Source organism: Bos mutus, chromosome 20 (assembly GCF_027580195.1).
Source record: "Bos mutus isolate GX-2022 chromosome 20, NWIPB_WYAK_1.1, whole genome shotgun sequence".
Lineage (NCBI taxonomy): Eukaryota > Metazoa > Chordata > Mammalia > Artiodactyla > Bovidae > Bos > Bos mutus.
Window position 1 is genome coordinate 33,550,844 of NC_091636.1, and position 25,801 is coordinate 33,576,644.

A 25,801-nucleotide genomic window follows, 5' to 3' on the forward strand; every position below is an offset into this window, starting at 1 on the left:
CGAAGTCATCTCTGCTGGTTGATGTGCCATTCCAGAACTAATCAGCCCCCCTCACCCTCAGATCCCTGCCCTTGAGAAAGCTCATGATATTCTTTTTTTTTGATAGTTTTTTAAAAATTGATGTGTAGTTGATTTACAGTATTGTGTCAGTTTTAGGTATACAGCAAAGTGATTCAGTTACATATATATATTTTTTTTCAGATTATTTTTCATAATAGGTTATTACAACTATTCTTATTACCATAAGGTCCCGGCAGACGCTGCTGTCAGAACAGACTAGAGAGCCGCCATGTATGGTGCTGATAATGCAAAGACCATCACACCTTGATGCTGGCTAGGTTGGACCTTATGGTGCTTCAGAGGGACTGGGTCACATACCCAGAAGTGTGAATGGGTTAAAGCCTTGTGGGACTGACTTTGATCAATGGGAGGCAGGATATGGGAGGGAGACTGCAAATAAATTCTTTTTCCTCCATTCCCCACTGGACTGTTTCCAGTACAAAGAGGTTTCACACTGTGTCTGAAGAAGTCCTCCAAGGTTAACAATCATCTGTGTTTGTTTTTGAAGCTGTTGTCAGCTTAACATATGCCTTGTGTTTATTCTCCCAAACTGCCTCACTTTTCTCTTTTTTCCTCAATCTTTCCTTGGATCCTATCTGCCACAGAGTTAGCCTGTAAGCTTAGGCTTCATATCATCAGGCTAACATATCATCCTGGATTCCTTTCCTTTTTTCACTGCTCTTATCCGGTCCACGTTGAGACAATTTCACTTTTTCATGTATTCTGAATCACTTTTATCCCCCCTTCTATCTTCATTGCTGTCATCCTAGTCTAGTTTATTGTCATCTTATCTAGATTACTCTGGTAGTCTCCTAACAGGCCTCCCTGTGCTCACTCTTACACCCTTACAGTTAATTTTCCTCCGCTGGGCCCAACTGATGTTTTCAAAATGCAAAGCGATTCATGACTGTATTGCTTGGAAACTGTGGATTCCCCATCCCTCACACAAGAAAATCTACGCTCATAACCATGGCCTACTAGTTCCATAACCATGGCTTCAGACTACTTCTCTTACCTGTCAGTTCCCTTCTTTCCTCCTCCTCCTACAGCCATGCTGGTTTTCTTTTCTTGCCTCAAAAAAAAAAAAATAGGGTGTTTAAGCCTCGCTTGGCCTTTTCCTTTGTCTGGAATGAACCTCTCCAGATTTTCCATTGGCTGACCGCTTTCTGTCACTCAGCTCTCAGCTCAGATGCCTTCCCAGAGAGACTTTTCCTCACCCCTGTCATAGCCCTCCGTGTGTCTGTCATCGTGGTACTTAACCATGTTTTAATTTATATTTGTTGTCTTTTTGTGCCGACTTCCCACACACGTACATTCTAGAATGTAAATTTGAGAAGAATGGTAGGTCCTTTTATATTTTGTTGAATGCTGCATCCGCAGTACCTAGAATACTACCTGGCCCAGTAGTTTTCTGCTCTGGTGCTCAGTAAATGCTTACTAAATGAATAAGCTGGTAACTATATAGCTCATTAAACTTGATGCTATAGCAAATTACAAATCTAATTGGGAGCAAAGTAGCTAAACCCTGTGACATTTCTATCTGGTAATAAGTGTGCTGATTTGCTTGGCTTGGTCACCAGCTGTTCCTGTACCTCAGGTCGTATCTTACCCAGCCCTTGGGCAGTCCCTGGAACTATTCACTCTGCTTCCTTCTTTGTGCTAGTTCAGTGGCATACTGTTAAGGTTGTCTTTAAACTGGCTGAATCAGACTTTGGACACTTATTAACCATAGTGACTTTAAAGCAAGTTTTTATCTTTTAATGCTTCCTATCCAGCAGCTGCAGTAGGGCCATGTCTGTTCAATCTGTTCCAAACTGAAGTTGAATTAAGAGATATGCTGTAGAGTTTATGAGTGACCATTGATTTATTAGGTGCCAAGTTTCCTGTGATCCAAAAATGGAGGAGCTTGGTGGTACCACCTTTTATTCATAGGCCAGGAGAAGGGGAGAAATGAGAAAAAGCAAAAGGAGAAATGAGAAATGAGATAGGGGAGGGAATTCCACAAGCTGATGGTAGTGAAGTGAATGCCCATCAGTTCTTGGCTCTCTTCAGCCAGTGGAAAGCAGCTCAGTTTTCCTTTAAACCTATGTGTGCCTTTAGCAACAGTGCACATTTCATCTGGCAGTGCCTCTGCTTGCTAACAGGAGTGGCTGTTTTCCAAATCAAAGCAATGCGGCTGGGGAAGAGGACATTTTTCTTTCTGCCTCAAATCTGTGTGCCTGTGTGTGCAGGTGTGCGTTTTTGTATGTGTGGGCATACATGCGTGCCTGCCTTAATGAAAGGAGAAAACAGAACTAGTGATGGTCAGTGTCATGTTAAACTTCTTGGTTTATTTTGTACTTTGGGACGACTTAAACTTTAGTGCATAAGCAGCTTTGTGGGGGTGGATGGGAAGAGCCATCCTGACTTTTTAGGAATAATGCTGTTGGCATTTTGGGCAGGAGAGTCTCCTGTGCATGATTGCCCTTTGCTTTGCAGGCTGCTAATCCTTGATCCTCTTGCCACTAGTGTCTCCAATCCTTAGTGACAACCAAAAAGTCCTCCATAAATGCCCCCCATGGGGTGATGACTGCCCTTGCTTGAGTTAGGAAGAAACTAGGACTGAAAGTGACAAAGTTTATCAGTGGTTGGATCAAGTTGGGGCTTTCCAGGTGGCGCTCGTGGTAAAGAACCCACCTGCCAGTGCAGGAGACATAAGAGACACGGGTTTTTTCCCCTGGGTTGGGAAGATCCCCTGGAGGGAAGGCATGGCAGCCCTCTCCAGTATTCTTGCTGAGAGAATCCAATGGACAGAGGAGCCTGTCAGGCTGCAGTCCATAGGGTTGCAAAGAGTTGGACATGACTGAAGTGACTTGGCACGCACGGGGCAACTAGAGTAGGGGTTGGCACACCGAAGTCTGCTTTTATAAATAAACTTGTATTGGGACACAAGCAGGTACTTTTCTTTGTGTATTGCCTGTGACTGATTTTGTGCTGCAGCAGATTGAGTAGTTGTGTCAGAGACTGTGGCTCACAAAGCCCGAAATACTCACTGTATGGACCATTACTATGCTGACCTTGGCCTCCAGACCCTTCCCCAAAGCCACAATGGCTCTTCCCAGAGTCTTAAGATACCCCTACTTCTAATCTCTTGATTTCTTTCTACCCATATTTCCATTCACCTGGTCTTGGGAATTTCTTGTAATTTCTGTACCTAGAATGATGAGATGAAACAAAAAAGAATTAAGGTGTCTGCTACTTTTGTCTTAGGGTAGAATTTTGTTTTTACTTCTTTCCTTTTTGTTTAAATGTTTTGGAAGCATGCTAGCTCCTGTCTCTTCTTGCTATCTTCCATGCTTCTCTCTGCTGCTTTCCAAGACTTCTCTTGGAGAAGGAAAGGACAAATTAGTTAGGCAGAATCAGTGATATTAGCACCTTTTCTGTGCCCAGCCATGTTCTGGGTGTTGTAGAGAATATAAGCAAACCCACCCTTTGGTCCTTGAATTCATTAGTAAAGAGAAGATAAAAATACATGGAAGAATTAGAGAAAAATTAAATGAAAACAACATTGGGGTCATTGGAGAAAGCATTGGTCATGTAATTCTAAGAGCGCGCTTCAAGTCCTGGTTTCTCATGTGTCTTTGGACTACTTCTGTAACTACTCTCTGGTCAATGGTCTCAGTAAAATGAGAACAAATGCCAGTCTTATAGAACTTGGTGAGTACTAAGTGAATTAACTTTCTATGAAAATAATGGTGTGTTAAGTAATTGTATGGAAAGTGTTTAGTAAAACGTAAAGTACTTAGAAGTGGGACTTTGTGGCCAATTAAATGATGCTCATGGTTTTCATGAGAAAAGAGGATTTTTACTTGGTCTCAGAGGACAGAGAGCCTTTGACTAGGTGAGGAGGGGGAGGAATGGGAACCTTAATGTGCACATTTGTACACTAAGGGTAGATATGTGGGTAGAGACGAGGCAGAGATGCAGCTTAGGAACTTCTCTGGTGGTCCAGTGGTTAAGACTTTGCACTTCCACTGCAGCGGGTGTGGGTTTGATCCCTGGTCTGGGAAGATGCCACATGGCATGGCCAAAAAGTAAAAAAAAAAAAAAAAAAAAAAAGACACAGCTGAGGGAAGCAGAGGTGTGGTGGCGAGTACGAGAAAAAAGATTGGACAGATAGGCTAAGACTGGGAGAGATCAACTTGCTACTGTTAAATCCTATGGAATTTACTACTCTACTATAAATTAGAAAATTATGAGTATAAGAATTATTAAGAAGGAATAATTTAACTTTCAAGAGAAAGATGATAGAACATAGCATACTTCCAAAATTTTTCATATAGTGTCTATAATAACATTTGGAAATGTTAGAGAAAAGCTTATAATCACTCATAATATGCCACTTTTTTGGGGTGATGTAGTTAATACTTTTAGAGATAATGTCAATATGATTAATATTTAGTGTATAATAGCACCAAGGAGGAGAAGGAAATGGCAACCTACTCCAGTATTCTTGCCTGGAGAATCCTGTGGACAGAGGAGCCTGGTGGGCTGCTGTCCGTAGAGTGGCACAGAGTTGGACACAACTGAACTGGCTTAGAATGCATGCACGCATTGGAGACGGAAATGGCAGCCCACTCCAGTGTTGCCTGGAGAATCCCAGGGACAGGGGAGCCTGGTGGGCTGCCGTCTCAGGGGTCGCATAGAGTTGGACACGACTGAAGCGACTTAGCAGCAGCAGCAGCAGCACCAAGGAACTAAATTTCTTCAATGATGTATGTATTTTTTTGTTAAAAATCATATAGATAATAGCTATAAATAATAAAAAATGGATATTAAATTATAGTAAGCATTGTTGAGTGTCATGTAATCTTTTCCTCCATCATCTCATGAAACCTTTTGCAATGGTTTTCTGAAGTGTATCCTACATGGTCATGTGGTTTTATACCTTACTAAGTTGCTGGATTTAATTGCTAATCCTTTATTTAGGATTTTTACATTTATCTTATGAACTGAAAATTCTTCATTGATCACTGGGATTAATTTTTCAAATAATGTATTTACCTTAGCCCAAAAGTTTGGTTTATTTTCATTGCTAGGTTCTCCAAATACAGGCTTCCCTGGTGGCTTAGATGATAAAGAATCTGCCTGCAATGCAGGAGACCTGGATTCGATCCTTGGATCAGGAATATCCATCCCCTGGAGAAGGGAATGTCTACCCACTCCAGTATTCTTGCCTGAAGAATTCCATGGAAAGAGGAGCCTGGCAGGCCATAGTCTACGAGGTTGCGAAGAGTCAGACATGGCACTGAAATTCATTAGGACTCCTTTTTGTTTTTTGTTTTTGGTCATTAGGACTCTTAAGACTACATTTCTAATTACGCCATTTACAGTTTTGAATTAGGCAGTGGCTGATATTTTCTGGTCAGGCCCCTTCCATAGAGTTCCAGTTCATCCTATAGTTGCTACAGCTGCATATACTTTGGTGAACAAAATACCTATTACACTGTCTACATAGAGCTTTTAGTTTAAATAAACATGGAAATAAATGTAAAGTTTCAAATAGTTTTTTTTTTTAAGTTATTTATTTATTTATTTTTGGCTGGATGAGCTTTTCTCTAGTTGCATCAAGCAGAGGCTACTCTAATTGCTGTGCATGGACTTCTCATTGAGGTGGCTTCTCTTATTGCGGATCACAGGCAGGTTCTAGAGAACAGTCTTGACAGTTGTGGCGCACAGGCTTAAATGCTCCAAGGCATGTGGGATCTTCCGGATCAGGGATCGAATTCTTGTCTCCTGCTTTGGTAGACGGATTCTTTACTACTGAGCCATTAGGGAAGCACCCCTCAAATAGTTTTACAAAGACACCGTGAGCCAGTATTCAGCAGAAGGCTTCTCCAAGAGAGCGAGAAGACAAGTGATTGAGTTCATCTAGGTGAAGAGAATTACTCTTTATTGTTGCCTTTATTATGATTTTATCATATTTATCATTTAAGTATGCTGCTGCTGTTAAGTTGCTTCAGTTGTGTCCAACTCTGTGCAACCCCAGAGACGGCAGCCCACCAGGCTCCCCTGTCCCTGGGATTCTCCAGGCAAGAACACTGGAGTGGGTTGCCATTTCCTTCTCCAATGCGTGAAAGTGAAAAGTGACACGCTCAGTCGTGTCCGACTCTTAGCGACCCCATGGACTGCAGCCCACCAGGCCCCTCCACCCATGGGATTTTCCAGGCAAGAGTACTGGTGTGGGATGCCATTGCCTTCTCCATCATTTAAGTATAGAAACTTGCTATAGTCCAGCCCATTTATTTGTGAATGTTTTTATTGGATCCAAATTGTACTGGAATTAATTGCCAGTGAATTTTATTTTGTAACATGTATGTGTAAGCTAAATGAATGGAGTAATAGAGATAGTAAAATATTTTAAGTAATTTTTGTATCTGAAGTAAAAAATTTATATTAAAGGAAGAATCTGATATTAAAATTACGACTTTTTAGAAGTTTTTAAGAAAATTCTCATCGTCTAGTGTCACAAGGGGTGGAATAGAGCAACTGCGTTCAATACGATAACTAAGAAATGTCCTTTACTAATTAGCAGTTGGCATTATTGCTTTTATATGCTTTTGAAAATGATCTTTATTCAGTGTGTTTGCACCTCCAAGTAATTTCAGAGCTCCTTCCTGTTTCCAGAGTGGATTGATCCTTTATAAACTATTAGTTCTTGTCTCTAATAAATTAGAAACCTTTAAAGACCTGTTTCTTCTTTTGTGTAAGTAGATAGTTTAAATTATTACTGAAAGTAGACTTTATGACTTAGTTTCAGTAAAGTTTGGTGACTTTATTTATGACTATTTATATTGAAACTATTTATGACATAGTTTCAATAAAGAATGGTGACTAAAATTCAGAGCAGTTTAGTATTGGATTGGCCAAAAAGTTCATTTGGGTTTTCCCATGAGATTTTATGGGAAAAAAGGAAGGAACTTTTTGGCCAACCCAGCGTTTCTAATTATTTAAATTTTTTTTAAAATTTATTTTTAGCTTAATTTAATTTTACTTGATGTTATGTATTTTTGACCGCGCTAGGTCTTTGTTGCTGCAAGCGGCCTTTCTCTAGTTGCAGTGAGTAGAGGCGATTCTTGAGTTGTGGTGTGCTTTGCATTGCGGGGGCTTCTGTCCGTGCAGAGCATAGACTGCAGGGTGTGTGGGCTGAGAAACTGAGCTCGCTTCAGAACACGAGGCTCTAGAGCACAGGCCCAGTAGCTGTGGTGCGTGGGTTTAGTTCTCTGCGGCTTGTGGATCTTCCTGGACCAGGGATCAAATCTGTGTCGCCTGCCTTGGCAGGTGGATTCTTAACCACTGGACCACCAGGAAAGCCCCTCAACATTTCTTTTTAAAGTATATTTATATTGTATCTCTATACAGTATGTACTGTAGTCTGAGCATCATTTCAGTACTTCTTCCTGTTCCAGATCGCCTCTCCTTCAGTATGACTGTCCTGAGAGAGTATGTAGTTAGGAAGTATACTTTTTCTCTTCCATTGTTTTTACTCTTTTTTTCTTTCTCTCTGAGCCTTCCTGAAGTTTTGGGAAGTTAGGTTCTTTACTATGAGTGCTCATTATATGGAACTATACGTTATTTTTTCCTTGATTTCTTCAGAATGTCATTCTAAATTCTAGACAGGAAAACTCAAAATAATTTATAGAATTTTTTTGTTTTGGCTTAATTTAGTGTATTGAGCATCATCTAAAACTTGAAATCGGATCTACCTGCGTTGGAAATCACACACGTTTCAGTCAAATCTGTCTAAAGCTACTTTTAACATCTTTATAATTTCTCTGTAAAAGCTCTCCCAAAATCAAGGAAGCAAACTCTAATTTCAAAATTATATACTTAAACAGTGGTAAGCCACTTCTGATAAACTAAGGCTGGAAAAGTTACTTCTATCATTAAGCATTTTGGGAAAACAATGATTATAAATATTAGGAACACAATATAAAATAAGGTGAAAACTTTAATGTTCTTGATAATAGAGTTTTAAAAGGAAATAAAGGGATGAATCCTGCATTAGCTACTGATTTACTAAAATGTGTCTGTATAGGAGGGACTTCCCAGGTGGCACTAGTGGTAAAGAACCCGCCTGTCAGTGCAAGAGTCGCAAGAGATGTGGGTTTGATCCCTGGGTTGGGAAGATCCCCTGGAGAAGGAAATGGCACCCCACTCCAGTATTCTTGCCTGGAAAATTCTGTGGGTGGAGGAGCCTGGAGGGCCGTAGTCCATGGGGCTGCAAAGAGTCAGACATAACTAAACACATGAAGCGCAGAGCTGTATAGGAGTAGCTTTTATATTTGTTTTGGTATTTCCGCATGAGCACATAAAATTGTATGATAGAAATCTACCATAATTTTAGTGAAAAGTAATTACCGTTTGTATTTAGTGACATTTTATTTGACATTGACAAAATGCTGTAACATTGCTTCTTAAATACAGTCTTCATTCATGGATTCTGTATTTGTGAGCTCACTTACTCATTTTAAATATATTTGTAAGCCCCAAATGAGTTTCCAGGTGCTTTCCCAGCTGAGTTCTCAGCTGAGTCAAAAGACTCCTTCTGCCTTTGTATTTTAGCTCTCACAGTGAAAACAAGCATCCTCTCTGTGGTCTCTTTCGTGTTACGTTTTCCACATTTTTTGCTTTTTCTTGGTGGTTTTGCTGTTTTAAAAGGCCCCCAAGTGTAGTGCAGAGGTGCTTTGTAGTGTTTGTTGTTAAGTCCAAGAAGGCTGTGACGTGCCTTACAGAGAAAATACTCAGGCAGAGGCAGGGGAGCAGAGCATTGGAGGCGCCTCATAAAACGAGGTGAACGATGGTCTGTCTATCTTCAAATCATTAGTAGTTCCTAAAATCGAGTGGTCTTTCTCCCAGAGTTAAACACAGTCTTCAAACAGATATCTTCTCAGAGCTCTGCAGGGGACCCTATAAGTATAGAAGATATTAATAGTAGTTCTCATCATCATTTCTGCATATTCAGATGTGGTTTGCCTAGAAACAAAGACTGCCAGCCATTGTGGGGTGAATCTTCAGCTTATCCTTGTATGTGGACTGCTGCTACGAAGTAATAGCCATTGATACAACCCATATGGCAGTTAAGGCAGACTTTCTAAAGTTCCCTGCCACCCTGTCCACCCTCACGCCTGCTGCTAGGCATGGAGTTGGCTATGTGGCAGATGTAGTCTAGGATTTGCCACACTGGCATGAGACCTTGGAAATGGTATTGCCATTTGTATTATTTACTAGTACAGGGATGCTATAGCATGGTGAAAATGTTTTTACTTTTTAAATGTTATTTAACTTTGTATTTTCTACCTAATTCTGCCTTTAGTTTTCTGCTCCCTGCTTAAATCAGTGCAGGTCAGCCCACATTTTTGGTTGTTATGGTCACGTAGTAGGTAGGAAATTATGTGCAAGAATACGTAGAGGAAATGAAGGGTAGCTGGAAGTGATTCAGGAGAAGACAGCATGTGGTAGGGCTTAATATACCAAGAGAGAGATTATCAGTGGTTCACAACCCTGGTTTTTACTAGTATAACCTAGGGAACTTTTTAAAAATACAGATGCTTGGTCCCTACTCCAGAAATGTCTCATTGATCTGAAGCAGGGACCAGTGTGTATGTGTGTGTGTGTGTGCGCGCGTGCGTGTGTGCATTTTTTTCTCCTCCAAAACCTCCCTAGATCACCCACCATCCACCATCAAAACTGGTGGATTATATATTTTCTGTTTAGCTCTAGAAGAGAGGATGAGTAGCATTGATGGAAAGGTACAGAAAGTTTCAGCTTGTTATAATGAAGAATATTCTCTTAATTTGAACTTTGTCCTCCTAGAAATATTAAAGTATACATGAGTTAACTGCTTGGGAAGAATGCTGTGAGGATGACTGCTTTGGATAATGTGTAGGACTTAATCTTTCCTTAATTTTATTTAAAAAAGAAAATGCTGCTGTATTTCTGCAGATTTATAAAATTGGAGGATAATTGTTTTACAGTATTGTATTGGTTTCTGCTGTACAACAGTGTAAATCAGCCATAAGGATATATGTATAAACATACATAAGGATATATGTATAATTCTGCAGATTTAGTATGGAGTATGCTAAGATCAGTTTGGGGCATATTGAGTCTGAGGTGTCTATAGGGAATCTAGGTGGAGATGTTGACTCAGAAGAGAGTCATGACTGGGAGAACATCAGTGAAAAGAAGATGATGGTGGAAATCACTGTCTCCATACTGGTTTTCATTTATATGACCCACATCTTATAAACTTACCGTATATTGATAGTGATAAATAAAATACGATCCCTGGACTCATGGAGCTTATAGACAGAGAAACTAAATACTGAAGAATGTTTACAGAATGACCTGGCAGCGTCTTAAATTGTCATCTCTGTCAGCTAGATTGCTGCAGTAGGGTCAGGGGTTGCAACTGGATTATAAATTCTTGAGAGAAGTCCTTTGTAATCCATTTGAAATGAGTGACAACATATGCAGACACTGAGATTAGAGAAAAAAAGAAATTCTATGGTGCTTTCTTAGCCCAGAAAATAAATTTTCAGGGAAAATTTCCAGTCTTTTTTAATTTATATTTTGCTTTTGCTGTCCTTTTTTAAAAAAACTATTTTGTTATTTGCTGTCCTTTCCCTTCATCTCTTAAATTTTTCTGCTTGTGTAACATCATCCTTATCAGTTATTGAATAGAGATATTTCTTGGTAAACAGTTATTTCTTATTTTCTGACCTTTAAATTTGGTCTTGTATTCTCAAAGACTTACTGAAAATAGAATACTAATGTAACTTTAACAACTATAGATACCGAGAGGCCATTCAGAAGTGGGATGAAGCACTACAGTTAACCCCAAATGATGCTACCCTGTATGAGATGAAATCACAGGTAATGGTTATGAAGAATTTCCCTTTCATTGTGAAATTGCACTGTTTGTGATGTGAGCAGTGATGAGCCAAAAGAATATTTCCTCCCATTTTCTTTTGTTAAGTACAGTTTGTTTATTTGGGGAAAACATATGTCACCTTATTATTTATGGCTCTTTCCTCATGCATCAAATTAGAAGTTTGTTTACCTTAATATTGAAACTAATTTTTATTTCAACCTAACTATGCTTAAGATATGAGTGATGGGTATCTTTTAAAAAGTTACTGGTGATCTCTTAAATAGATGAAATGTATTAGCTTTCCTTGGAAATTAATTGTAGTGGACTTAACAGTAACTCAGTCTCTTCAGAATGAGGATGAATTGGATTCTGGATGAAGTTATTTCTCTTAGAACAGCCTGGTCCATAGCAAAAGGTCAGAATAGACTCAGTTTATTAATAGTGTAAAAATAACATTTGTACTTATAAATACATTTTTAATGTTTTGTGGGAAAGTTCATAAAGAAAACCTCTGCTGCTGCTGCTGCTGCTGCTAAGTCGCTTCAGTCGTGTCCGACTCTGTGTGACCCAATGGACGGCAGCCCACCAGGCTCCCCCGTCCCTGGGATTCTCCAGGCAAGAACACTGGAGTGGGTTGCTATTTCCTTCTCCAATGCATGAAAGTGAAAAGTGAAAGTGAAGTCGCTCAGTCGTGTCCGACCCTCAGCAACCCCATGGACTGCAGCCCACCAGGCTCCCCCGTCCATGGGATCCTCCAGGCAAGAGTACTGGAGTGGGGTGCCATTGCCTTCTCCTGGAGTACTTCTATTAGACTATTCAAGAGACTTTTAAAATCTCAGACAGAGTGCTAACATACTTCTGGCATGGAATAGTTGCAATTCAGCCTGATGTGCCCACCTAGCATGTCTTTCAGATGATGATCCAAAACATAGGGCACATCCTTTTTCAGATCTGATTTTAATTTATCCAGGAAAAACCCAAATAAATTATTTTCTACTAAATGAAATGCTGTGAGGACCTTCATTTGGATAAGCCTTTAATTTTTAATCTTAAACATGTATATATTAAAGGTAGGATTGTGGCAAGCTGTATGAAATGAGTTGTTTTATTTGGAACTTGATAATGGTAGTGTCATAAATCTTGTGAAATGCAAATGGTCAAAATTTTATAGATAAAAGCCAGCACTTCCCCATAAATTGAAGTAGAGGGTCCTGGAATGCCTTGATTTTTCTGGTGTGTATGATTTGGAGAACGTAATTGTGGGCAGGCTGGTGGTGTGTTTAAATGATTTTTATAGCAGGAAGATGTTCATGTAGGACAAGATGGGTGGTTGAACCAAAATTTAAATTTACCTAGTTTGACAGAAGGACCTGGGGTTCCCTAAAAAACACATTGTAAGTTGAGTAAATAGAAGGGGAGTTGGAGTTCAAATAGTTGTGAGCCATCATGGCCAGAATATGGCTATCTGGTTTAGTTGGGGCTTTCCAGGTGGCGCTATTGTTAAAGAACATGCCTGTGAATGCAGGAGACATAAGAGACATGGGTTTGATCCCTGGTTGGAAAGAACCTCTGGAGGAGGAAGTGGCAACCTTCTCCAGTGTTCTTGCCTGGAGAATTTCATGGACAGAGAAGCCTGGTGGGCTATAGTCCATAGGGTTACAAAGTCCATAGGGTTGCAAAGAGTTGGACACAACTGAAGCAGCTTAGCATGTATGCATGCAGTAGGGTTCAACAGTTGCAAAGAGAATATATTTTTCATAATTATTTCAGGAATAAGAAGAATATAACTTTTAACCCTGAGTAGTACTCTTGCCTGGGAAATCCCATGGATGGAGGAGCCTGGTAGGCTTCAGTCCATGGGGTCGCTAGGAGTCGGACACAACTGAGCGACTTCACTTTCACTTTTCATGCATTGGAGAAGGAAATGGCAACCCACTCCAGTGTTCTTGCCTGGAGAATCCCAGGGACGGGGGAGCCTGGTGGGCTCCCGTCTATGGGGTCACACAGAGTCGGACACGACTGAAGTGACTTAGCAGCAGTAGCAGCAGCAGCAGCAGCAGAGGAGAGGGTTAAAACCACGAAAATGTTTTATTTTCCAGACTAAAAATGTATTTTCAAAAATGGAGAGTTGTTTATATATGACTGTCTATTTTTTTTTGTTTAGTTTTTAGTTTGCTAATTTATGAATGTTACTGATGGGTTTCTTCTTTTTTGGCCATAGGTCCTAATGTCTCTTCATGAAATGTTCCCAGCAGTTCATGCTGCAGAAATGGCTGTCCAGAGAAATCCACATTCATGGGAATCTTGGCAGACTTTGGGGCGTGCTCAACTTGGATTAGGAGAGATAGTCTTGGTAAGGAAGTCAGATTATTACAGTGATGACGTTTTATTTTGACATGTTTTTGATCAGTTGAACCAAAAGTAAATAGTCGTTTATCAGATCTACACAAAAGGTAAATAGCAAATAACCTTTTAAAGGTATTAACCCATAAACACTGCTCGCTTATTACTGATCATCTTTTTTCCATTACAAATGTCAGTTACAATATATCAGGATCAGAATATTTTTCAGGTATTTGGCATCATGGGAATTAAAAAAAACAACAACAATAAATGTTGGCATTTGGTAAACCTTATTTAAATATAAAATAACTTTTAGATTAGTTCATTGCATCACTCAGTTTACCCCCATTATAAAGTGATATCAGTAGCACTATGGAGACAAAACCACTAAAAGATTGTGTTGAAGAAGGAAGAAAGTAGAATACGGAAGAATAATGGTGATAAATACTTTAGACTGAAAAGTTGCTAAGATTGGTGAGCAGAGAAATGGAAAAGGGTAGAAGCTTATGAAATTGAAGTATTCATTGTATAAAGTTTACTATAAACTGGTACTTAATGAATTTCTCACCTTATCTGGACTATACCTTGTATGTAGCAAAGGCTCAGTAGGTCAGAGTTGGCTGTGAGCATTGTCTTCTTTTCATTTTTGTTTTGACTGAACTACATATACCTAACAGCTAATTTCCTAACAGGTGTTTGCAAGTCTAATATAGTGGTGCCAGATTTCCTCTGTGTCATCAAGTAAATTAAAATTTTTCATACTTTTATTAGACTTTTATAGTTGAAAACAAAACAAGCAAAATATCCCAAAGAAGTTGTTTTAACATTACTAGTAATGGTTTTAGTAAGTTGTGGATAACTTAGATTTTTCCGGTACTCTTGTTAAATATATGATTATTTCTAATTACCAAATAGGGTATTTATCAAATTCTCAAAAATCGTATAGAATCTTGATGAGAAAAGGATTGAAATAATTTCAGAATTGTAGTCTGAAGGAAGATTCATAGCGATGGAAACAAGTTTAACCAGAGATTGTTTTTTTTCCTTGCCATTTGACATAGTCATCTTTTCTCTCTTTTGTCTGAAGACTTGAATCATATCACAGTTGGAAAAAGAAATTAAAGGAATTTAGTTTTCTAACAGGTTAATTGCAAAACAAACAGAAGTCTAGCTTATAATACTTTTTACCCATTTCTCTTTTAATAAAACCTTACATCATTATCTGTTTTACATATAAGTGTTTACGGTAATGGAGAAAATCTCTAGGACATATAGCAAAGATTGTCCTATAAAGAAAGAAAATAAAGTGCAGATGAAACAACAGAGCTATTTTGAACCAGCTAATGAAAGTAAAATTATTCAGTATTTTAAGTTTTCAAAATAAGAGTACCAGTGGTTCAACTGTTACATTTTTCCCCTTGGTAAATTTCTTTCTTATTTATATTGTGAAATTATTGGAGGAATCAAAAGTGGTTCCCCCCCCCCCCATTTAGTATGATTTTAGGACTCTATTTGGAAAAAAATCTAAATTTTTGATTTTTAGATAAACTTAAGCTGTTATTTTGAAACATTGGAATAGAAAAAATAACTTTATTCATTGTCATAATGAAGGGAATACTGTAAAAAATATATTGAAAACAAGCTAAAATTTTTAACATCTAACAGTTCTTAATAATCCATATGGACAAAAACGTAAGAAAATACATAGGTAAATTAAACAGGGAGTAAGTTAAAAGTCAATAGTTGGATATGTATCTATGAGTAATATTTAGATTTTTATGTGGAGCTGAATGTGTATGTTAGAAAATGGTCACAGGCTTACTTTGTTTTTCATTTTCTAATTCTTTGAGGTGTAAAGTTAGGTTTTTGCTTGAGATCTTTTCTGTTTTAAACATAACATTTATCACTATAAACTTATAGTTAGTTTTGCTTTTGCAAATATACCATCCTGTAGCGTCAGGATGTTATAGTTTGATTTTCATTTCAAGATACATTTTAATTTCTCTTTTGAGTTCTTCTTTGACTCACTGGTTGTTCAAGAGTGTGCTGCTTAATTTCCACGTATTTGTGAGTTTTTCCAGTTCTATTGATTTCTAGCTTTATCCTCTTGTAGTTCAGAAAAGATACTTGGTATGTCTTCTTAAATTTAAGACTTGTTTTGTGACCTGAGATGTGATCTGTCCTGGAAAACGTTCTGTGTGTTCTTGAGAATAATGTGTGTTCTGCTGCTGTTGGATGAGTCTTTCTATATTTGTCTGTTAGGTCCCTTTGGTCTGTAGTGTTGTTCAGGTCTTCTGTTTCCTTATTGATCTTATGTTGGAATGTTCTATCCGTTATTGAAAGTAGGACATTGAAGTCTCCTACTAATACTTTATTGCTATATGTTTCTCCCTTCAGTTCTGTCAGTGTTTACTTTATATACTTAAATGTTCTGATGTTGGGTGTGTATATATTTATAATTATTATATTTTTCTGGTTCATTGATTCTTTTATCATTATATATAATGTTCTTCTTTGCCCTCTTGTGACACTTAAGACATGTTATCATTATTATGACCTAAACTTTTGGCTTCGAAGACAGGCATTCCTGATGCCTTTCTGATCATGAGCTGGCCCAAGAAATCCCCAGATTTACATGTTTGCTGATTTCCAGAAGCTGAACAATGCATTTGACTTGTTTTGAGCCATCATATCAATACCTCTATTTTAATGGACTTTTTGGTCCTTATCAACAGTTTTGTCAGCTACTTTCTTTTATACTATTTGATTGTTTTTTTAACCATAACCATCATTCCAATACATTTACCATTTTTTAAACCATAACCATCATATCCAGCACAGCTCTAACTTCCATCTTTACATTGTAATATGGTGAGAAAAAGAGAGAAACATATTGTGGATTATATTAAATACATTCCTTACTAAAACTAAGCAAAGAAGTCTGACCTTTTCTCCCCTGTAGGCAATTCGAAGTTTTCAAGTAGCCCTTCACATCTATCCGATGAACCCTGAGATATGGAAAGAAGACCTTTCTTGGGCAAGAACACTCCAGGAGCAGCAGAAAGTAGCAGAGAGGATTAAAAAGAGTGAAGTACCAGCAGAAGTAACACATTTCTCACCCAAGTCAATTCCTGACTATGACTTTGAAAGTGATGAGATTGTTGCTGTTTGTGCAGCTATTGCTGAAAAACAGAAGACAGTTGCAGCAAATAAAACAATGGTTATTGTGTCAGCTTCTGGGACTGTAGAGACTGTGACCGAGAAGGAAGATGGTGCTGCACCACCGGATGCCTCTGTTTTTATCAAAGCCCGATGAAGCTTAGCAAGAGTCCTTTGAATCCATCTTTGATTACCACTTAAATTTTAGGTGTGGGGGCTTTTAGTCTGGAGAAACAGGGTAAAATTCCTGCTTGTTAAATAAGTTTTTCAGATGAGACATATAAAACTTAAGTGAAAGAATTATTGTATAGTTTTTGGACTGTACTTTGATGAGGCATGATTTCAGCTCAAGATTAAAATTGAGTACATGGTTTTTTGATTAAGAAGCTTAATTTAATCAAAATATATAAGTGAATGCATTTTCAAGATACCACTTGAAAAGCAAGTTCTCAAATAGTGAATAACTTGATGGCCAGTGTTATTAAAATATTGACTTGTTGATTTTTGTTTTATAATAAAGGAAGTAGGCTTCTTTCCCTGCTAGAAATATACCGCTATTCCTATTCACTCTTCTTTTTCTCTTGTTTCATTAGAGTAAGTCCGTCACGAAGCTTGAATCTTTTTGATACTCATTTTGATTCAGAGTTGTCATTTGGTCCTATGTAGGATCTTGAAAGTTTGAAAATGCATGCAAATGTGTATGCTGAACATTTTATGAAGTTTCTCTTTTGATTTGTGCTTTTAACTTTATAATTATTATAACAATGATAGTTGCCACTTTCAGTATTTGTTAGATGTGTGAGATACTGACAAATGTCAGAATCATGGTTTATTTTTTAAATTATTAAGGTAGATAGAGTAATCCTTAGCACCAAGTGAGTCATTTTAAAGATGTGCATTTTTTAAAAAAATCAGTGGCTCTTACAGATACATCATAACAAATTACACTACTATTTTCCCAGTCAAAAGCAGTATTTTCTTTTCCTTATTTTTAAAAGATTAAAAACAATTTATTTCTTGCTGTAATTTCCTAGCTGATGGTTTAGAATTCCTTTTCTAGTTAACTTTTATGGAACTGCTCAGTGAAATGAGAAACAATCACAATTTTAAATGACTCAATTATACTTTTCTAAAAATTGAGGGGGAAAAGTAGATATGTTATTGAAATAAAGGAGTGAATAACGTTAGGCGCAACATACACAGAAATTGAAGTGTGATTTATGGTTTAATCCCATGAATAGAAAGGATATATTGAAGGATATATTTCATTGAAAGGTCACCATCACATCCACAAATCAGTACTGACATTGCTAATGTTAATTATTATTTTAGTACAGTTATATAGAACTGCTGAGTACTGTTACTTCTGAAACTCAGGAAGCTAGTATTGGTATTTTATCCTTGTTAGAGAGGAAGTAAGTTACTTTTTATTTTAAGGAATTTTATCTTGCCCACTGGGAGCATGTACATGTAACGGTCTGAGATGACTGAAAAACATTTTTTTTAGTGGAATGCTTACTTCTTTTTTTCAGAGTTGGAGAAGCCAGCATTTGCCTTGAAAAGTACTATTTTTCCCCCCAAAGTTATATCAGATAGTTAGCTCTGGTTAGAGAAGTTTGTTTTAGAAAGATCAAAAAAAAATTAATGATATTTTATTTTGTTAAATAATGCATATTCTTCAAGGGCAGGTAGATGGTGTGTAGATAAATGTGCACTTACTGTTCCATATGTTGTTTTGAGTAATGGATGTTGATTGTATAGTTTGTGAATAAATAGGGTTTTTTGCTTTTAAAGGTTTGCCTATTTGTGTTGTTAGCTTTTGAAAAAATTAGATTGATTAATTTATTTCTTATATGAAGACAAAATATATAAGGCACCTTGTATGGTGTTTTGTGTATGAAGTACTCAGTAAATGTTAGCTGTTTCTATGAAGCACTTGAATTGGTTTTATTTAACCTCACTTTCTTCTGATTTTAAGAAAGGAGGAAAACTTCTTTGTAATTTTTTCCATACTTGGAAGTGAGAAGTCACTACTTCTGATACTATAGGACAGATGGCTTTCAGTTGGGGAATGTTGTTGGTATAAGGTTTATGAAGTGAAGTGAAGTGAAGTCGCTCAGTCGTGTCCGACTCTTTGCGACCCCATGGACTGTAGCCCACCAGGCTCCTCCGTCCATGGGATTCTTCAGGCAAGAATACTGGAGTGGGTTGCCATTTCCTTCTCCAGGGGATCTTCCGACCCAGGGATCAAACCCCGGTCTCCCACATTGCAGGCAGATGCTTTAACCTCTGAGCCACCATACCTCAACCCAAAAGAAACAAGATCCAGGATGGGAGTGCGTGTAGCTACTAGATTCTGTTTATGAACCTACTGTTGCCTCTGTACTGACATCAGTAGGCCAGGTTAGTCTCTTTCTTACACAGAAATAAGACATAAGATGGTTTAGATGCAAGATGGAGGAGAGAACGAAATAGTGAATTATGGAGGAGAAAGGGATCTCATTTCTTCAGGCCCCCAAAACTGCTTAGCACTCTTGTGTACGAAGGGAAAAATGCATACATTATTTTATAAGGATGTGAATACTGATAGATCTGTACTAAGCTTGGTAACTGTAATAGCAAATTCTTTCAATCTGAGGGAAATAATTGATGTTCATGGTAATGATATAATTAAAGATATTTAATATACTTTCTGAAACAACACTAAACACTAATACTATATTGAACATAATTTGTAGTATTCTTATCTGAAAATGTGTGTGGCATAGATACTCATTAGTCAGAACACTATACAATCCAGACCATGTCTGATAATTTGAGAATCATTATTCTCTAGACAACAGGTTCTTAGATTATAAAGTATTTATCTTAAATGTGCTAACAAATACTACATAAACACATGCAAAGTTTAGACCACGAAACCTGGATCTTTTTTATTTTTTTGTAATTCTTTTTTTCTTAAAATTTTTTTTTTTTTATATTTTTAAATTGGATAATAATTGCCTCAAATATTGTGATGGTTTCTGCCATACATCAACATGAATCAGCCACAGGTATACGTGTTTCCTCTCTCTTGAACCAAGATCTACCTTAATTGGAGCCTATGTGAAGGGTTTTATGGTACACTTCAGTATGAAATTAGCTTTTAAATTGATGTTATATGTCAAAACTATAAAGAAGAGTTTAAATTAAAAAAGCTTTGGCTCAGAAAGCTAGTGTTTTCATGATTATAACTGACCAAGATAGCCTTTTCAGTTTGAAAATTGTGCTTTGTGTAATGACGTCAAAAGCTCGTTTCCCTGCCTTTCTCAGCAGCAGGAAATTGTTAATAATTTCTTTAATCTCAGACTTCATGAGTCAGAAGCCTTTTAAAATTGATTTGGACTTTGATTTCATGACATACATATATCTAAATGAGTTGTACATTGACACAAGAACCATAGTTCTATAATTATCTTCAAATCAATAAGTAGATTAAGTGTGTTTTTCCTTAGGGATTATTATGAAACTGATGTTGTGTTTTGTAATTGATGACATTTTAGGATTGAGAAAATAATGTTTTTTTAAGCCAATAATAAAAATACACAAGTTTGTAAATGATTCACTCATTACTAAAGTAAAATGAAATATGTCACTTTCCCTCCGTGAAATTAAATACGCCTACTTGAGTGGAAGAGGGGATGGCCCTATAGCCAGTGTACCATGAACTGTGCCTTAATGTGTGTTATGTGTGAACCTCACTTGCTGTGCGTGCCAGAGTGGAAGAAAGGGTGAGAAATAATAGTCTATACTTGGTTGAGAAGGCAGAAGGATGGGGAAGGGGATGGCTTTTTTTCCATGGTGCTTTGACATCCATCAACCAAGGAATTCTGGTTTCTCCCTTTGTTCCTCCCTGCCATCTCCCCAGTAAAGGGAGTTTAAGATAGAAAACTGGACATGCAAACCTCTTTCTGCATTTGTTTTTTTGAAATGTGTCATGCCTGCAGACAGCCTATGTTGTGGTCTCTTGCTGGAAGTGTATGTTTTGCAGCGAAGACTGTCTGTCCCTGCAAGAGGAAACCTGTAGTTGTTCAGGACTGCCAATGCCTTGGTGAGCAGATGTGTCTAATTCTGGGTTTGATACTAGGTGGCCATTGTTGGCACAAACCTCAATCATATCCTTTAACCTAGACTTTTTCATCAATAAATCTGACTTAAATCTCTGCATCACATTTTGTTTCTGAAGTGGTTCAGAAGTCAGGAAGGGAAAATGGGTGTTACTTTGAGTCCCTCATAACAAAGATTACTGTAGATTATTTCAATGTAAGCATGAGACAAAAACCAAATTTCTTTCTAATTTTAGATTTTTTTTTTAAATCATGGAAATTCTATTGAAAATGGGCAGTGTTTAATTCCAAGGCAGTATGCAAACATTTGTTTGGCATATTTAAAAGGTCTACTGACTTAGCGTTGTGCTAGACCACAATATTGATTCTAGATTTAACTTGAAGGAGAGGATATAAAACAGTATCTCTGCCCATCCTGTCAACTTTTTTGAGTGTAATTTTGCATATGATAAAATGCACTTAGGGTAAGTTTAAGAGTTTTGACACGATGGTAAGTTGAAGAGTTTTGACAGTACCATCAAGATGGAGAGTATTTTTATCACCCAGAAAGTTCTCTAAAGTTTATTTATAATCAGTTCCCTTCCACCCCACAAACACTGTTCAACCTAGTGATTTGCTTTCTGTGACTACACACTGATTTGACTTTTCTAGAATTTCAAATAAATAGATCATACAATATATACTGTTTCTGATCTTCTTCACTTAGCATAATACTTTTAAATCCATCCATGTTGAGACTCACCCATGCTATTGTGTAGTGTGTTCCTTTTTGTTGCTGAGCACTAGTCTGTTGTATGGATATATCACAATTTGCTCTTCATATCTGTTGACAGACATCTAGGTTGTAGATGAACATCTAAGTTTTGATCTGCTGTGAATAAAGTTGCTGTATGCATATGTCACAAGTCTGTGTATGAATATATATGTTTACCTGGGGATTGAATTGCTGTGTTTTATGGTAAGTATATGTGTAGCTTTAGAGGAAACTGAATCTTCTAAAGTATTTGTACTGTTTTGCATTCTGACCAGCAATATATTAATTTTCTGTTGTGCCATATCCTTGTCAATGCTTGGTATTGCTGTTGGTTTTCATTTTAGTGACTTTAGGGCTTCTCTGGTAACTCAGTTGGTAAAGATTCCACCTGCAATACAGGAGACCCCATTTGATTCCTGGGTCAGCCAGATCCGCTGGAGAAGGGATCCGCTACCCACTCCAATTTCTTGGCCTGAAGAACTCCATGGACTGTATAGTGCATGGAGTCACAAAGAGTCAGACATGACTGAGCAACTTTCACTTCAGTGATTTTAGTGGATGTGTAATGGTATCTCACTGTGGTTTTAATACGTATTTTCCTGATGATGTTGCGCATCTTTTATATGCTTGTTTGACATTTGTATATCTTTTGGGAAATACCTTTCAAAATATTTTGTCCATTTTTTATTTGGGCTATCTTATTTTTGAGTAATAAAAGTTTTTGTATATTCTGGCTAAAAATCTTGAGATATATGTATTGTGAATACTTTGTTCCCATGGTGTGGCTTCCTTTTTTGGTTTTCACTTAAAAAAAATTGTCTGTTTATTTATAACCATTGAGTTTTAGTTGTAGCACGCAGGCTCTTTGCTGCAGTGCTAGGGCTTTTCTCTAGTGTGGTATGTAGGCTACAGACAGCATGTGCTTGGTAGCTGTGGTGCGTAGGCTTAGTTGCCCCTCCACACGTGGGATCTTAGTTCCCTGAACAGGGATCGAACCTGTGTGTGTCCTGCATTGGAAAGTGGATTCTTAACCACTGGACCACCAAGTCCCTGCTTTTTTGTCTTCTCAGTGATATCTTTTGAAGAGTGGAAGTTTCTAATTTTGATGAAGTCCGTTATATTTCCCTTACGGTTGTATTTTTTGTGTACTTACAAGATCAGAAAGAATTTCTCCTTTCTCGTAGAAGTTTTACAGTTTTAGCTTTTATACTTAGGTCTGATTCAAGTTAATTTTTATGAAAGGTATGAGGTAAAGGGCTAGGTTTCTTTTTTGGTTTTCAGTTATTCAGGTACTATTCATTAAAAAAAAATAATTACCCTTTCCTATTAAAATACCTTCACCATGTATTTGAGGGTCTGAGTTCTGTATTCTGTTATGCCGATCTATATGTCTATTACTTTTTTTTTTCGGCTGTGTCTTGTAGCTTGTGTTATCTTGTGCTGTTCTACATATACCATCAAGTTGTGAATGAAGACAGTTTTCCTTCTTTTCAAACTGAATGCTTTTTATTTCCATTTCTCACCTTATTATGCTGGCTAGAACCTCTAGTACAAAAGTTCCCCAATCAAGGATTGATCCTGGGCCCTCAGTAGTGAAAAAGTATCAAGTCCTAATCACTGGACTACCAGGAAATTTCCCTGTTCTTAAAAATCAGCATGATTTTTCCAACTTTGTTCTTTATTTCCTAAAGAATTCTTGAGCTGTTCTGATTTCTTCCATGTACATTTTAGAATCATTTGTCTTAATCTACATGTAAATCTGCTGGAATTTTGATTGGAATTGTATTGAGTTTGTAAATCAGTTTGGGAAGAACTGCTGTCTTAACCACCCACTCCAGTGTTCTTGCCTTGAGAATCCCAGGGACCAGGGAGCCTGGTGGGCTGCCATCTATGGGGTCGCACAGAGTCGGACACGACTGAAGCGACTTAGCAGCAGCAGCCATCTTAACCATGTCACATCTTTGAATCCATGGTCATGGCATAATTGTCATTGTTTTAGATCTTTAATTTCTTCGTCATGTTTTTTAGTTTTCTGTGAATGAATCTTGCCTATATTTTTGTTGTTTATCCCTACGTATTTCATATTTTTCTAATGCTGTAAGTATGTTTAAAATTTCATTTTCCAGTTTGATACTATTACATAGAAATACCTATTTTTGTATACTGACCTCGTAGCCTACAACCTTGATAACACATTTATTAGTTGCATTAGCTTTTTTATAGATTCTTTAGGCTGTTCATATATATTATCAAGCTGTGAATGAAGACAGTTTTCCTTCTTTTCAAACTGAATGCTTTTTATTTCCATTTCTCACGTTAGGTACTGGCTAGAACCTCTAATACAGTGTTAAATAGAAGCTGTGAGAATGGACATTCTTGCCTTATTTATAATCTTTTGGTCTTTCACTGTTAAGTATGGTGGTATCTGTAGTTTTTATATACATCCTTTATTAAATTGAGGAAGTTCTTTCCTAGTCTGCTAACTATTTGATAAATGTATTTCCTGCATCCATCTGAAGATCATATGATTTTTGTTTTTTATTCTCTTAATATGATGAATTACATGTGTTTTTCAAATGTCAATTGCATTTTGGGGATAAACCCTATTTAGTTATGATGGAATATCCTTTTTAGATCTTTTTTTATTCAATTTGGAATAAGGATTTATATGACTGTGTTCATGAAAAATATTGGTCTGTAGTTTTCTTTTTGTTGTTTTTTTGGTCTGTAGTTTTCTTGTACTATATTTTTTTTTTTAGTTCTTGAGTCAGAGTAATGCTGACCTCTTTAAAAATAGAGGTTGAAAAGTATTTCCACCTATTCTTTTCTCAAAGAATCCCTATAGATTCAGTATCTTGTTCAATAGTGTTGATTAGAACTAACAAATGTTGTCACTTAGACCTAACAGTATCCTTTTTGGGAAGGTTTAAAATGACAAGTTTCAAAAGTAGGTACAACATAGACTTTTGTCTGTTGTGTCACATTGAGTGATAGTATTGTTTGATTAAATTAGAATCCCCCCCCAAAAAGCCCATTCATTGCATTGTTGATATGTCTTAGACTTTTATAATCTATAGATTCCCTTTCATTTTTTTCTTTGCAATTTATTTATTTTTTAACTGAGTTGCCTGTCCTTTAGAATTTTCTACTTTTTGTGCCCTGTCTCTTGCGTCCCACCTAATGTCATTAATGTTCCTCTTGACCTACATTTCTTATAAAATGATTTGTTGTTGTTCAGTCACTCAGTCATGTCCAGTGACTCCATGGACTACAGCACACCAGGCTTCCCTGTCCTTCACCATCTCCCCCAGAGCTTGCGCCAGCTCATGTCCATTGAGTCGGTGATACCATCCAACTATCTCGTCTACTGTAGTCCCCTTTTCCTCTTGTCTTCAATCTTTCCCAGCATTAGGGTCTTTTCCAGTGAGTCAGCTATTTGCATCAGGTGGCCAAGCTACTGGAGCTTGAGCTTTAATATCAGTTTTCTGGTAAGAATATATTACGGGTGGTTTTGGATACTTAGACCGAAAGTTAAATATTTCTGGCTATCTGTTTGTAATGTCAGCACACATTGATTATTATTGCCTAGATTTATTGTTTCATTAGAGGCCAAAAAATGGTGATAATTGTTAGAATTTTGGTGCTAGAAAACATCTTTAAAGAAAAACTTCTCATCAATTATTTTATACCATAGAAGTGATTTATGTAGTACAGGCAGTTTATGTATTGGAGGCTTTGTTCTCCGCCTTTATTTAGCACTTTTCAAAATAATAGGTTGGTTGTACAATATCCTCCAGAGGTGACTAGTAAGTGTTCTGTTCTATTTTTGTATCATTATGAAGTCACGCATTGAGATATATATATGCTGTGTTTCAGTCCTTGCAGTTATTGTTCATATTGATGAATATTATCCCGAACTTCAATAGATCGTGCCAAGTTCATTTTTTTCAATGGTTCTAATTTTGTATCAGAGTTTCTAAAGCATACTTGGTATTTTCAGGCTGTAAAATTTTTATGAATATGATTGGTATATAAAAAATATATATATATATACACATAATTGTGATTTCAGTGCTTAATTCATTTTTTAAAATTTGCAATATTAAATATTGATTTTTTATTATGGAGGAATATGATTTGGCTCTCTTTCATTTCCTCTATATATTTACTTACTACTCCTGCATCCAATTCCAATACAGTTGATTGTAATTTTAGCCTCAATCTATAGTCATTGTTAATATGACTATGTAATTATTACACATAGTGGATCTCACTGGGTCGATTATTTTCATTTTACTTTTCGAGTACGTCTCTGTCTTTCATGGAGTCAATAACTGCCTTGTTTTTACATTTCTTAGTTTTCTATGTAGTATATATTACAAACATTCCCTCTGACTAACAGAAATAGAATACTCCCCTCAATATTCCAAATATAAAACAATCCATTCATTTTCTTCTCTTTCT

General features: G+C 37.0%; 1 protein-coding gene across 5 annotated transcripts in view; it reads left to right on the forward strand.

Moving 5' to 3' along the window:
* Positions 1-25,353, forward strand: part of TTC33 (tetratricopeptide repeat domain 33) — a 34,263-nt gene extending 8,910 nt beyond the window's left edge. For 3 of the 5 annotated variants that reach the window (XM_070357609.1, XM_070357610.1, XM_070357608.1), the window contains exons 3-5: positions 10,896-10,977; positions 13,197-13,328; positions 16,281-25,352. In XM_070357609.1, the coding sequence (XP_070213710.1) occupies positions 10,896-10,977; positions 13,197-13,328; positions 16,281-16,634 (568 nt within the window). In that variant the 3' untranslated portion in view covers positions 16,635-25,352. Of the gene's footprint in view, positions 1-10,895; positions 10,978-13,196; positions 13,329-16,280 lie in introns of all 5 variants that reach the window. The other 2 variants (XM_005889711.2, XM_070357611.1) reach the window with 1 other exon arrangement.
* The last annotated feature ends 448 nt before the right edge of the window (positions 25,354-25,801 follow it).